The sequence below is a fragment of the Hyperolius riggenbachi genome, chromosome 3 (genome assembly GCF_040937935.1).
Source record: "Hyperolius riggenbachi isolate aHypRig1 chromosome 3, aHypRig1.pri, whole genome shotgun sequence".
NCBI classification, from domain to species: domain Eukaryota; kingdom Metazoa; phylum Chordata; class Amphibia; order Anura; family Hyperoliidae; genus Hyperolius; species Hyperolius riggenbachi.
This window is the reverse complement of record NC_090648.1, coordinates 114,087,572-114,103,118: the sequence shown is the minus strand read 5'-3', so window position 1 is coordinate 114,103,118 and position 15,547 is coordinate 114,087,572. Positions and strand designations below refer to the sequence as shown.

Below are 15,547 nucleotides of genomic sequence, written 5' to 3'. Positions count from 1 at the left end.
GACAAAGGCCCAGATAAGACAGTGACCTTAAACTATGAAATCTGGTCAAAGATTATGTGGATTAAAATAAATTGTTTTTCTGCCAAACTTATCACACTACTGCCAAGACTGAAATGTGCATTAAACCGGGTATTATGGGTATCAGGTGATCTGCCGTGGCATGAGAACGTCATCTCCAAAGGTTTTAAATATAAGTCTTTACAGACCAAATATTTAATGATATATGTATACATACATACATACATACACAGGGGGTCCCCAGCAAACAGGTTCCATTCCAGATTGATTGATTGTAAGTCGAGGCTTGTGTCATACATAAGGAGACCTGGATAAATAATTTACTTTGTAACTTACAGATTACCCAGCAAGCTAATGGTGAACCAGAACTCCTAGGAGTGTGTAAGAAGCTACAATGAACCAAAAAGCCCTCTTACTAAAATGTTAAGCAAAACAAGTTTGCTTTCTTAAACCAGAAGGTATTCGCAATAATTCAGGTTGGAGCAGCGATGAGCGATGGATGGAATCTGAATGACTTCCATTCGGATTTCATCCTCTTAAAGGGAAGGTTCAAGCAAAATAAAAAAAATGAGTTTCACTTACCTGGGGCTTCTACCAGCCCCATGCAGCCATCCTGTGCCCTCGTAGTCACTCACTGCTGCTCCAGTCCCCCGCTGGCAGCTTGCTGACCTCGGAGGTCGGGGGCCGCATTGCATACGTTTTTACGCATTCCCGCTAGTGCAGGAACATTAACACATACATTTTTACGCGTTAATGGTTCAATACGTACATTTTTACGCATTGAACCAGTAATGCGTAAACATGTATGTGTTAATGTTCCTGCACTAGCGGGAATGCGTAAAAATGTATGCAATGCGTCTCGCCGACCTCCGAGGTCGGCAAGCTGGCGGCGGGAGACTGGAGCAGCAGTGAGTGACTACGAGGGCACAGGATGGCTGCATGGGGCTGGTAGAAGCCCCAGGTAAGTGAAACTCATTTTTTTATTTTGCTTGGACATTCCCTTTAATGCAGCTGAGCAGGTGGGCGGGGTGTTTAAACTTACCCAGCATACTTCTTCTTTCATCCGTCCCACTGCGCCTCCCATGCTGCGTTCCAAGCCGCATCACGTGACTACACACACTTACTCCGTCTGGGTTGAAGGAAGGAGTATTTGTAGTCACATGACACGGCTTGGAACGCAGCGTGGGAGGCGCTGTGGGATGGATGAAAGAAGACGTATGCTGGGTAAGTTTAAACACACACACCCACCCGCCCACCTGCATTAATTAAGAGGATGAAATCTGAATGAAAGTCATTCGGATTTCATCCGAATACAATCGGGAGAGCGTCACTAGGTTGGAGTGAGCATATGTCGTCTCCCACGATGCATCACTGCTGAATGTGAAAATAATCCTTTGTTGTCATATTAATCCATGCTATGCACTGATGAGGATCAAACAATCACAAACAGTCTGTATGCATGTTGGATTATTGTGGCTCTGTACAATTAACAAGCTGTGACATCATTGCATTCCAACATGTTCAGAACGCGACAAATAAGAGGGACATTTTATAAAATGTTGGAACCAGCCTCTAAGAATAAAGGACAACGTTAAAACATTAAAATGACAGTCACCCATCCTGCACATAAAAGTCAAATCATGCCTCTGTAGATGCCATCTCCTCTGTCAAAATTAAAGAGTGCGGCATCTTTAGGGATTCACGTTCAACCACCTTAGCCAATGTGTACCTGCTGCGTCAGTGTGAGAGTGCTCTTGCTTCCTCTGGCCACAAGGGGTCACCATTTGTTGTAGAGTATGGTGTAGAGTAGATGCATTATAGTGAATGAATGGTCCAACGGATAGTAATGTTTTCTGGTGAAAGAGAAAAAGAAGCACCCTCAGGGCTGGAACCCACTACAGCGCTTTTTTGAGTGTTTAGGGAGCGCTTTAAATCACTAGCGATGTCCCTAAATGCTCTGCCATATCTAAATAAGTGTAACAAATTGCACAATAGCGATTGCAATTAGCAAAATGGCAATCGCAGGACATGCAGCATTTTGGGAGCGTTTGCGCTTCAATGTAAAGTATTGAAGCGCAGACAAATCGCTCATGAATAGATTTGTGTGAGATATTATGAAAGTACTACAAACTGTAAAAAAATATTTTTATAATAATTTGAAAGGACCACTCAGAATGACAACCGCTAATCACAAATCACTATCACAATCGCTGGCAAAAAGCTTACATTTTTAAAATCGCTACCAAAATTGCCCGAAAATGCTCGCTAGCGATTTGTAGTGGGTTCCAGGCATCATACTGATAATGCAACACCAGGCCGCCTCCGAATGGCGTCCAATCAGAGATGCGCTGAGCCCCCCCAGAAACTACAAACGCACCTTGAACCCAAACAGAAGCTCTGCATATACACCAAAAGCATGGCTGTTAAGTGGGAGCAGCTGACCAAAAACGAATAAAATTAGTACATAGCAAGGAAAGGAACAGCGCTACTTAAAAACATGCATATACATAGGTTAGGATTTAGTTAGTGTTAGGCCCCTCAGGTTGCATGCAAGCTGTTACAGGAAACTAACATCCTCCTCCAGTGGTAGACAGGTCATGTGTATGCTCGGTGTGTATTCGACTCCACAAGTGGGGCTTGCACTCTTTTGCAGGTAGGCACTTGCCTGTTTTTAAGTAGCGCTGTTCATTTCCTTGCATCATACTGATAATGTTGCTGATGTGATAGCTCAGGTCAAGATGTTAAATGTGATTCTCAAAGACACTATACACCCAATTCAAAGCAACCCAGGCAGTGCTGCCATCAAATGATGCTGTCCTGAGGATTAGTCTGGAACTTTGCATTATGGGAAGTCTTCTTTACAAAAAAAATAAAAATAAAAATTAGAATTTAAAAGACAAAGTATGTCCCCTCCCTCCCAACTTCTGAACCCCTATCCAGAATGGTATTGCCCAGGAGAGATTAACATATTAACATGGTGATCTGCCACCTGATCAGCAGTAGACCATATGGCTCTTTACATAGGTAGGTGAGCTCCCAGATTCTCCCATTGGTAGGTGAGCTCCCAGGTCAACCACAAAGCATAACCTAACAAGCATAGGAGGGGAATTATGCCCAATTTCTTTACAAGAAGGTGGGACGAGTCACTTATTATTGGACAAGGGTGCTGTGAAAAGGCAGGGAGGGTGGAGGTTAATTTCCAGCTCCCATTTGTAAAGTACCCCAAATATTTTGGACCACATGGGCTGATTGCTGAAGGAGCAGAGAGTCATGATAGCAGGGCCAAAATGCCATTGAAGATTCCAGCCTACATGGGGAACAGTAGGTCAAAAAGGCTCCGGGGGTGGGAACTATAATAAATGTATGTGTAATTTTCGTACAGCACACTCCGACAAACACTTGTATAACCTGAGGATCCAGAACCTAAACACAAGCTATAGTTATCACTGTATTGTTGCCAGTCGCTAGGCCCCTCTCTCCACTCATATGCTGTCTTCTGCAAGTAGGGAAGTGACTGCCCATTAACAAGCAGCCAATTTCCAAAAAGTGATACACGTTTGTCTCTGCCTTGAAGCACAGATGACTGTGTAATGGCATTACTGGGAAGCTATGCTTCCTCCTCCACAGATTAATTAGCCAAAGTGTGCTAGAGATATAGTGCCAGTGCCTACATAAATCGTGGTAACCCTGCCCTTCTATTACAGATTCCTCATTGTTATTTCAGCATGTAAAGGGAAATGCCAGAGGAAGATACAGGTTACATATGGGTGGATGGTAAAATACTGAGGCATATGGGATTATTTCCATCCATGTTTTGGTAGCATACACCTTCCTCAGGGGTATTTTAGTGATAGGCATGTCTAGTAGAACTCATGGAGAAGCATGTGATCTGTTTGATCATCTGATTTGAAAAAAACTCTCCTTTGCTGTGTTCACATGTACATGATACCTTTAGCACATGATCATGACTAGCATGGAGAAATACATTTCTATCACCTGACCAAGCCAATCACACACTTCATGAGTTCTCCTAGACATCACCATCACTAGTCTCTGTGCAGGTGATGCTGGAAAACTGGGGTGCATATTATTTCGGCACCGCTCAGTTCGGCGCTGTGAGAGCCGAATGACGTCTCTCACTGCCGCTAAACTCCAAGGCGGCGTTAAATACTATTCCCCCTCCGAGGGGGGAGATGTAATTTGGGGTCTGGCAGCCGCCACAGCCCTCGAATTACCGCTACGCGGGGTGCTAATCATAGCATTTCTGCTATGGGGCGCCCAGTTTCGGCGCTCGGCTCTCAGATAGATAGACGTGATAGATCACGTGTTCTGTCAAGACGCACTGGGATCTCTTGCAAAATAGCAAAACCCAGCATTGTCCTGAATCTGCTCTTCTGGTCTGCGTACAAAATCTAGCGCTTCCCGGCAGGCTCCTACATTCATTGGCTCAGCGCATGGTGAGAGGCGGGACCATCTGCGCTAGCCTACAGACTGTGGGGGGCATGTTAGAGGCTTTCTGCTTGCCACAGTTTCCGGAGTTCACATAGCAGGGACACTCAATCCTGTATGAGGTACACGTACATGGTTTGGCCGACCGGGGATTTTATTGATGTATTCAGCGCTGCCAAATACCACAGCTTCTCCCTCTGCCTTTACTCCTCACAGCCAGGTCACTTCTCTCTGCAAGCATCCTCCAGCATGCCAGGCTCCGCCTCCAGCTACTGTATTCCTTCGCATTCTTCTGACAGCAGGGACGGGCACGCTAGAAGCAAGTGAGTTACACTCTACACCTCACAGCGTGTGGCCAGCTAATGGAGCACGGCAGCCCGCTCAGTAAATGCTGTCCCTCACATTCCATCTGGGCTCTCTCTGGTCTGGCTGCCTGTGACCACTGACCAGGTCACATAGAGTTCATTCAAGCCTGTATACAGCAGGAGAGGCCGAGCCATTTTAGTGCCCTCAATTCCTAGTGCACTGTCTGTGCAAGAGGTGAGAGCCAGTTCCTTTACTGCTAAATGAAAAAAAAAAAAAAAGAATTTTTTCTGATTGGACTGCAGTCTGCGTCCATTGCCTGCCCCCATCCTGCCACCTCTGCCCAGCATTTTTCTAAAAGGTCTGTACCGTGTAGCCTCTGCTGTCCCCCACCCCTAGTCCTAACCATTCCTTCCCCAGAGGTCCCATTGCTACCAGAGCTACAAGACCTCACTGCTTTTTCTATACTGTATAGCAGGCCTCCACTGCTGCAGCACGGATACATTTAGGTAAATAACAGTATTTTCTGTGTCATCTAACAGGCAGCGGTGCACTGTAAACCTGCACAGGGCTGTGTACCTGGTACGTGGCTTCATTTTATAACCAATGCGGATACCCAGCTCTGGGTGGGCTTACAGCATTTAGTTGTCTTTCAGATGACGCAAAGGGCTCACATGTCCCTGCTTTTACCAGTACTGCTGCAGAAAGATAATCAGAAGTGCACTATCTGCATGGAGTCTGTGTGTTCTCCGCGTCTCTGCATGGGTTTCTGCTGGGCACTCCGGTTTCCTCCCAAATCCCAAAAACATACAGATAAGTTAACTGGCTTCCCCCTAAATTAGCCATAGAATACAATACATACACTACACAATACACACATATGACTATGGTAGAGATTAGATTGTCAGCCACTTTGAGGGACAGTTAAGTCACAAAACAATATACGCTGTACAGCGCTGCGGAATTTGTTTGCGCTATATGAATACTAAAGTAGTAATAATAAAGGGCACTCACCAACAATGAGTAGGTAAGCAATATATGGGTGGGGGTGGTTTGAGGGTGAGACGGGGTAATAAACACCCCATACATTTTTCCTGTCGCAACCCACCCGGCTACTTTTTCTTGCCACCCAGCTGGAAAAAAATTCTGGGGAGAACACTGAAGTGTAGAGGATTGCTAAAATCAAAAGATAACCAAGCACCGACACCCTCATCGCCTGACTGGAAGACCAAAGTCTGGAAAACTAAAGTTTGCATTGAGGACTACAGACACATTGGCGAATGATGTAACTGGGTATTGTTTATCAATGCTAGGAATTCAAGAGAGTTTTGCATGGCACATGCTACAAGGTATTTTAGCTTTAAAGAGAAACTCCGACCAAGAATTGAACTTTATCCCAATCAGTAGCTGAAACCCCCTTTTACATGAGAAATCTAATCAATTTCACAAACAGACCATCAGGGGGCGCTGTATGACTGATATTGTGGTGAAATCCCTCCCACAAGAAACTCTGAGGACTGTGGTTCTCCTGGCAGTTTCCTGTCTGTGAACCTTGTTGCATTGTGGGAAATAGCTGTTTACAGCTGTTTCCGACTGCCAAAAAAGCATGCAGCAGCTACATCACCTGCCAACAGTAAAAGTGTCATCATGTAATAAATGTCAGAATGTAAATCAGGGATTTAAAAGATTTTTCAATGGGCAAACACTCACTAAATCATTTATACATAATCATTGTAAAAATGAAGCACTTTTTTTTATTACATTATTTTCACTGGAGTTCCTCTTTAAGGCCCGTACACATGCTTAACCAAGCCTCCTGACTGTAGTCTGATTTTGGTCTGTTGGACGACAATCAGGCAGGCATCTGTACGCACGGCAAACAACTGGTTGAGCGACTGATAACAGTCGGTTTATCAGAACTATCCGGTGGATGAACTCACACAACTGTTGGTTGATTTTGTGCAGTTTGCCACGTGTTTACAAGTTGTTTGAACAACATACTTCTTTTAAATGCAACCATGTTGAGCAGGTCATCATTTTGCTTACATGCACATTATTAAAATTAGTTGGACGTTTAATTGGTTGGAGCGTAGAGAATACAAGTCGTGTCAATGGTCTGTCATGGAGTCGGTCATGTCATGGTGTTGGTTGTGTCCTCAGTTGGCCGTATATAGGAGCCTTTACTTTCTTTACACAGTGTGTAGATGTTGATTGGATAAACGGGAGGCTGTACTACTCTGCCCTGTATGCATGAAGATGAGCTTGTGTGACATACAGTGACCACAGCACAAGATTCTCAGGAAACACAAGACTTACCTTCTCAGCAATACCACTTTCCGTTGTATAAATAGCCATTAGCTCTGTGTCTTCTGTATCCTGGTCAACAGTAGAAGAAGCTCCTCCATTTATTACCACCTGAAAACCGAGAAAAGGAGCAAAAGTTTAGATTATCAGTCATAAAAGTCAAGAACATACCTTAGACTAGACCACAGGCACGCGCGCACACGCACACACACGTTTTGTTTTAACAACAGATGAAAACCTTCTGTCTGAAGAATTACATCACAAAAGCTGGTGAAACACTGATTTCCTGGCTTGGGGGTGACAAAAAAGCCAGAGATGGTCCTGCTGACATCCATCTACTCATGGTTTCTAACCAATGCAGTCATAGTGCCAGCTCTTCAACCTATCCCAGCAGCAGGACGTTGTGGTGACCGATATCCAGGTCTGGGCAACTAATAGGAAGGGCATCATGACCAGCAGCTTTAGTAACCTCATCTTTTCTAGTTATACTGATAATTTTGCTCTCACTAGGAATACTTTAGGCCACGTAAAGTCATATGGAAGAGCCATTTCTGAATGGAAAATCTGTACAATAAGCTGCACTCTATACCTTGTACATCCAAAGATACATACAAACCGATCAGCAGGTAAACACAGAGAACACAAAGGCAGTAAAGTGGTTTATTTATTGAGTGAGTGATAAGGGACATCACATGCCGTATACGTAATGTAATAGTAAATAGATATGACGATTAATGATTAGGAGACGGGGATTAGGCATATTGTACTCTAATCACTGAATAAAGAAATGGCATTTCTGCAGAATACCTCAGAGCGATCTATGATTACCATTCTTTATTTTGTGTCCTAGTTTATTAATACCTGTGGGATTACTGCTTATGCTCGAGGTATTCGTAGAATGTGAACATACTGGCTCTCTGGACTTCAGTGTTAATTGCACTAATCAGGTTCCACCTTCAAACCACTGTCAACTCATCAACTTGTGATCAACTCATTATTGCCTAAATACTGTTTTGTTAATAAAATAATGTGGTTTTCTCTCTTTGCTCTCATGGGTTCTACTTGTGCATGATTTAACACCTCTCAGGGGACAGCGAGAGCCAGCCTACCACAACGCAAAACACCACTCTGTAGCAGAGAAAACATTAACAAAGCCGCCTGCTGGTGGCGACAAAAGAAAGCAGTCTTATGCTAGGTACACACCATGAGATTTACTGTCAGATCGATTATTTCCAACATGTCCCATCTGATTTCCAATCGATTTCCTATTGGAATGGACGAAAAAGAGTCGGAAATCGATTGGAAATCAGATCGGACGTGTTGGAAATAATCAATCTGACAGTAAATCTGCTAGAAAATCTCATAGTGTGTACCCAGCATTACTTATAAAAGGAGTAGATTACAAGCCTATACACACTGCTTATGTACAATATATTGCAGGGCTGTGGAGTCCGAGTTGGAGCAATTTTGGGTACCTGGAGTCGGAGTCAGTTTCACAAACTGAGGAGTCGGAGTCTGATGATTTTTGTACTAAATGCACAGCCCTGGTAAGTATTAAGGTGCGTACACACGCACTACTTCCGCCAACGATGGGTCCGTCAGACCCTCCCGCCGTGCGGACGTTCAGCCAACAGAAGCGCGTGTGTACACGCAGCGGATCGTTCAGAAACAGCCTTATCAGTCTGCCAACAGCGCGTACACACGCGCTACTGTTGGCTGAACGTCTGCCCAGCGGGAGGGTCTGACGGACCTGTCGTTGCCAGAAGTAGTGTGTGTGTACGCACCTTTACATTAAAGAGTTGGAGTCAAAGAGTCTGAGCCATTTTGGGTACCTGGAGTCGGAGTTAGAGGTTTTATAAACTGAGGAGTCTGAGTCGGATGATTTTTGAACAGACTCCACAGCCCTGGTATATTGGTGGCAATACTAGCAGTAAAAAATAAATTTGTGTTTGCATTGAAAGGAGATGAACTGTAAATATTGCTCACTTGGGTTTGATTTGTGGCACATTAGAATAGGTATGTGGAGAAAAATACAGCTGGCTGAGAAGGGCATTGATGATCTAGTTGTATCAATAAAGATCATGCACAGCCACAAACACCGCTAAAGAGACCAAGCATCTTTTCATTTTCTTAATTAGGGGAAGGCTTATGCCTCGTACACACCATGCAATTTCTCGTCAGATCGGCGGGTCGAATCGATAATTTCAGAGACATCCGATCTGATTTTCGATCATCTTTCTGATCAATTCTGTACAGAAGTGATCAGAAAAACAATCGGAAATCAGATTGGAATTGTCAGAAATTATCAATTCGACCAGTAGAACTAAGGGAAATCGCATGGTGTGTACCATGTAGAAAAGCCCTTTCAATTGGCTGCCACTTATGTGAAAAATGATGGTCTTAAGGTGGCCATACACTGGTCGATGTGCCATTAGATCGACCAGCTGACAGATCCCTATCTTATCGAATCTGATCAGAGAGGGATCGTATGGCTGCCTTTACTGCAAACAGATTGTGAATCGATTTCAGCCTGAAACCGATTCACCATCTGCTGAGCTGCTCCTGCCACCTGTCCCCCCCCCCCCCGTATACATTACCTGATGCTGGCTCCAGGTCCTCTTCTCCGCATTGCACGGCTCTGTTCCGGCTCCATTACGGCGCTTCCTGTGTTACTCCGTGACCAGGAAGGTTAAATAGAGCGCCCTCTATTTGAACTTCCTGGTCACTGCAGTGACACAGGAAGCGCCAGGATGGATGGAGCCGGAACAGAGCCGTGCAGTGCGGAGAAGACGCCCGGGAGCCAGCCTCAGGTAATGTATACTTGATCGGATCGGCCGCCGCTAGCGACGCGCACTTTACCCGCGGGCGATCGAGGGTAATTTCCCGCACGGCGCGATCGACGGACCGATCCGATTTCGGGAGGAAATCGGATCGGCGGCTGCGTTTACCGCGAACGATTGGCAGCAGATTCGATCCCAGAATCGAATCTGCTGTCGAAACGGCCGGGAATCGAGCCAGTGTATGGCCTGCTTAAAGCTCCACACCCACGCTGGTCTAAAAACTTGGCTGTGGCTGATGAGAACGACCACCATAGCATAGCATCAGAAAAGCCTGTGTACAGTGGCCGCATGACAGTAGCTAAAGATCCTGACACCTGAGCATTGTGCAGTCACATTGTTCTCGCCATTCCCCCGCCCACCAGAAGGTGGTCTGCTGCTCAAGCTAGCCGCCCTCCCTACACACACACACAGACAGACACAGACAGACAGACAGACAGACAGACAGACACACACACACACACACGTCGCCAGCAAGAGGGGGATGGCGTGTCTGCACAGCGCACCGGTACCTGCTCCCTTGGGCGACAGATCTGCAAGACATCCCCAAGTGGTTATGTAGCTAGTGTTTTACCTCCAAAATAATGCACTTTGATAAGACACTGGAAAAATGGAGACAATAAATGGGGATTTTTTTACATAACATATTGTGATCCTCAACAAGGCTGCTCAGCTGGGCTGTTTAATGGTTAAACATTTCTTTTTCTGCGTTCCTGTGCTGCCCTTTGGAAAACGCAACATCGAACAGCTAATATTTGTTCTGGAACAATATAAAAGTCCAGAGAGCCGCATTACAAATTCTCATTTTTAGCACTCTTGTTTAGTGTTATCAAACAAGAGAGAAGCACAGGAGGGAGCTGCTGATAAGTGAAAGAACGTCATAAACACAAATACCTCACTTGCTAAATGTCAGCAATATTTAGTCAATGGAATGGGTGTGTGAATGGGACCTCGAATCAATAAGGGATGGTCACTGGACTGTTCTCTATCAGTCTTCAGCCATAGACAGATGGTCTTTGTGCTGCTGGGGCAGCATAAATCATAATCTGTACACAAACTGAGTACCAGAAGCAAAATACACACTGTGTGTACAGTGGCCCTGAGACAGCCAATTTTGCACAGCGCTGCTCCGATGACTTGAGTGCCGCCACAGGCTGTAATGCGAATTACAGCTATAGCAGCGCTCAGTGACTAATTGGCGCTGGCAATAGCTGGAGCTCAAATTAGCAAAAAGACGAAGCAATTCCTTTGCAATAGCCAGTGCCCGAGTTACGTGTCCTACCCGAATTGCTACAACTCAAAGTAGAGATGGTATTTAGAGCAGGCAGGTTCTACAGTATGGGGGGGGGGGGGGGAGGGGGGCTGTGGAAGGGCCTCTATATTGTACTTTTCCCCCAGCCCATAAGGTCCCAGTTCTCCCCTGCTGTAAGGCGAAGAGAGGCTCAAACACAGAAATGCTGAAGCCACCATTAGTAGCTCAGGCGCCTGTATAACACATACCCAGCAGCAATCACAATATCGCATTGCTTCAGGTCTGCATGTAATTCCATCTGTGGGGAGTTCTATAAATACTCCCTTATAGGAGGCAATTCTGATCATGTTCAATACTGGTAACAGAAAGCTCACTGCCAAAACAACACTGCCATAGATGTCAGTTCAATCAAAAATAATTAAAGGCTTTCTGATCATTCTGATCTTTTCTCTGTCAACAAGAGCGGAGAATGTGCAATCAAGTAGAATCAATTTGCAGACATTCGAAAAAAAAAAAAAGTGACTAAATCCACAGGAAAACCTGCTAAGTGGTCCACCAGTCTTGGTTGCATGCAGATATTGGGTGGTACAACTACAAACTAGCCATACACCAGTAGACTGGTAGATGTTTTCCACACTGTGGGATTGATAGTTTAATTCAATTTTAAGTTACCTTTTGCAGCACAGATTTTTGACAGATTGGTGTAGCAAGTATAGTAGCACAGGGAAGCCGCAGAGCAAATGGCAGCACTACGCCATTTTATTGTGAAAACTACATAGCAATTGGCAGCGCTACGCCATTTTCTTGTGAAAACCACATAGCAAGTGGCAGCGCTACGCCATTTTATTGCGAGAACTGCGTAGCAAATGGTAGTGCTATGCCATTTTCCCCATCTTTGTCAGGAATCACTAATGCAATGTGCTATCTGTTAGGGTGCACGGCAATCACCTACCACAATCCTGCAGGCGGAGGAAATTGCAATTCGCAAATGCGACTTTCAGCAGGTCCAGTCCAGGAAAAAATGTTTGGATTTCAGTTGGCTTCCTGCCCACAAGCCCAGGCTAGTATCCACACTCAGGGTCCCAAGTGGGAGGATCTCTCTCATACATTAGCAATGTGGACCGAAACACACATCATGAAAACTGCCCCTTGTGTTTTTATTATTATTATTATTGATTTATATAGCGCCAGCATCTTCCATGGCGCTATACAACATACAGGGTATAATAATACAAAATGAACAATATAACAGTTAATGCACGACAAGAGTGGATTCAAAAAAGTGGAAGAGGGCCCTGGCCAAAAGGCCTTACAATCTAAAGGTATAAGGGATAGGACAATAGGTAAAGGGAAGCTGTGTATGGGGTGGTAGAAATGGTCCGTGGGTGGTGTCCTAGGTAGGAGAGTGTGCTTGCCTGTAGAGGAGAGCTTTTAGATTGTGCCTAAAAAGAGTAAGTGTCGGTAAGTGGCAGATGTGTTGAGGAAGAATGTTCCAAAGGAGGGGAGAGGACAGAGAGAAATCTTGTAAGCGGGAGTGAGAAGAGGTGACCATATTGAGTTTTATAAAACGAGAGGACATACAGGAGACGATTGTAAAAGTGCTCGTTTCTTAGCGGTTACCATAACCCAGAAGATGCATGCTAACGCCACGACCATATTATTCCCAACTTCGCAGAAACAAACTGCACACTTGTTACAAATGCGCAACTCAGACTTCAAAGAGCCGGAGATCAGAACAACAACTGTGCTATCAACACTATCAGCAAGTCCTTCACAGCAGCTTTTACAATAACTGTAAGTACAAAGGTGGCCGCACACGATGGAACATATTCGATTTTCTCAGGTTTTGATAAAAATGCTCGAAAGTATATTTTTTGAGGAATGTGATCGAACTTCACTTAAAAAAATTTCAATTTTTCAGAAAATTGAATTAAAAATTTTAATTTCTTACTTTACAGATCTAAACATTTTTTCAAAGTTTCTAACCCATAATTGGGAGAAAAAACTGATACGCTGGACAGATTTTTCCAAAGTTACAATTGATTTTGATTCTTGAATTAAAAAAAAAAATATATATAAAAAAAAAAATTGTACTGTTTGTGGCCACTTAACAGGCTATCTGAAGTAAGAGGGATATGGAGGTAGGCATATTCATTTCCTTTTAAATTTAAACAATACTGGTTACCTGGCTGTCCTGCTGCTCCTTGCCTTATACTTTTAGCCATCGACCCGAAACAAGCATGCAGAGCAGATGTGAGGTTTCTGACAAAAATGTCAAGATTTTCCAGCAATGATCAGCAGGATGCCAGGCAACTGGTATAACTTACCGTTAAAAGAAATAAATATGGCAGTCTCCAATCCATATTCTACTTGCTTTACATTCCCATTAAGTTTGAATCAGGCAGAGAAGAGTAAGGGAGGAAATTACATCAGAATTGGCTTCAAAATAGCCACAGTTAAGGGAAATGCTAAGAAGGATTTTCTCTTTTGTTACTGAAGAAAAATCGCTAAAATCAAAATGTGGACAGTATAATACATGTGTTATGTAAGTAGAGCAAGTATTTATTTACTTATATATGTGTTTTTTTCTGAGATACTATGGCTGACAGCTCATCTTTAGGGCTCGTTTCCACTATTGCGGTGCAGAATCGCCTGGATTCCACCGCTGTTGAAATTGCATGAAATAGCATGCGGATGCGTTTTTTGCCGCGAATTCGCATAGGTGAGGGTATTTGCGAATTTAACCATGTCACTGCCTGTTTGAAGTTACATTGGTACCTATGCGAATTTGCTTGCAAATTCGCATGAAAATTCGCATACCATAGCCGCATGCGAATTTCCTATTAAATACATTAGCGGCGATTCGCATGCATTCCACTCGCAGGCGAATTCGTTGGCTCTTTTGTGCGTTTTTTTACCGCTGAAAAAAAGGCACCTCAACAACGCTACAGTGGAAACAGGCCCATCCACTTGCATTACATGTGCGAATCCGCATGCGTTGGGACGCATGCGGATTCGCGATAGTGGAAACGAGCCCTTAACAAGACTTGGCTAGGATGAAATAAAAAGAGTTGGATTGGAGAGCAGGTCCAGCACCCCTCCATCCCCGCACATTTGGTGGTACTGCCCGTCTGTTTGAAAGCTGTGGGCCAATTCTGAAGATACTGAAAAAATTATTTAGATCTGTCAGGAACCGGCCCGCGGCACGCCTGCGTATACGGTTCCCGACTGCGGGTTTGACCAGATTAAGCGGGAAACAGCCTTATTCAAGCTAAAACAAGGCTGGGACCCCTCAGAACACCTCTCACTGCCACCACTAGCTGTTCGCTAGACACTTCCACTCTGCTGTTGAGTCCTCAGCGTGCATTCCGCGTTTTCGTATTCGGGTCAGCTTTGCGCTTAGGCCAAATACGGGAACGCCACGCACCCACACACACACACAGTTGCAATCTTACACTGTCGTGAAGCGAAAACCCACTAACAGTCGTTCCGAACGATACTGTTAGCCACTCTGCTGTCGCTACTCGCACTGGCGTTGTTTGTACGTTGGGTCAGCTGCGCGCTTAGGCCAACGTATGACAAACGCCCCCACACACAATGCAATTACAATTTCATACGGTAGTGTTGCTCAAACATACAACTAGGCATGAACTTATACACGGTTACACTTCAGTCTCTTCTAGGCTATGAGTGTTAGTTTAGTACAGCAGAAGTCAAGCTTATTAAATAATAATTTAATATTCCAGAAAAACATAGAACAATGCAGAACTTAATATATACAAAAGATTACAAAAAACAAAGTAAAAATAGTTACAAGATAAAAGTTACAAAGATAACACACACGGATATTTGCGTAAAATAAAAATGGGGATTAAAAAAAACGTTACCAACTTGAAGGTCTCAATGTTGTCGGCAGGAGCATGCCGCTTGTTTGACCGGAAGTCGAGATCAACTCTAGCTATGCGCTAACTCCCAGAGCAGAGAGTCACTAGGCATCTGCCTCTGCTTTTTATACTCTGAGCTACGCCTGGAGGCTGCAACTTCCTTGGGGAGGGGAGGAACTAGGTTTTAATTAAATCTCAGACATATTCCATTTCCAGGTAAAAGTCTATACATCAAAGATTGTGAAGTGAGTCTTTCAACTCCAGGTGAAAACTTGATTAAGGCTTTTTCCTGTCTCCGTTTTATTAGATGTAATTTACAGGGTATAGTTTTGCACCTCCACTAATGATTTAATTTCCACAGGTAAAAAATGGTATCAACAGGACTTCACCCATTTCTAATAGCCTGTCATGTACATTTCAAACGTTCCTGTGTTAGTCTCCAGACTCTGGTCCTCTTGCTTTGTGCATTGAGACAATGGGCCGTCTCCTGAGTTCAAAAA

General features: G+C 44.2%; 1 protein-coding gene across 4 annotated transcripts in view; it reads right to left on the bottom strand.

Annotated features, from left to right (window-relative positions):
- Positions 1–15,547, bottom strand: part of SLC23A2 (solute carrier family 23 member 2) — a 275,407-nt gene that overhangs the window by 99,989 nt on the left and 159,871 nt on the right. For all 4 annotated transcript variants that reach the window (XM_068274816.1, XM_068274819.1, XM_068274817.1 and 1 more), the window contains one exon: positions 7,087–7,185. In XM_068274816.1, coding sequence (XP_068130917.1) covers positions 7,087–7,185 — 99 coding nt within the window. The remainder of the gene's footprint in view (positions 1–7,086; positions 7,186–15,547) is intronic.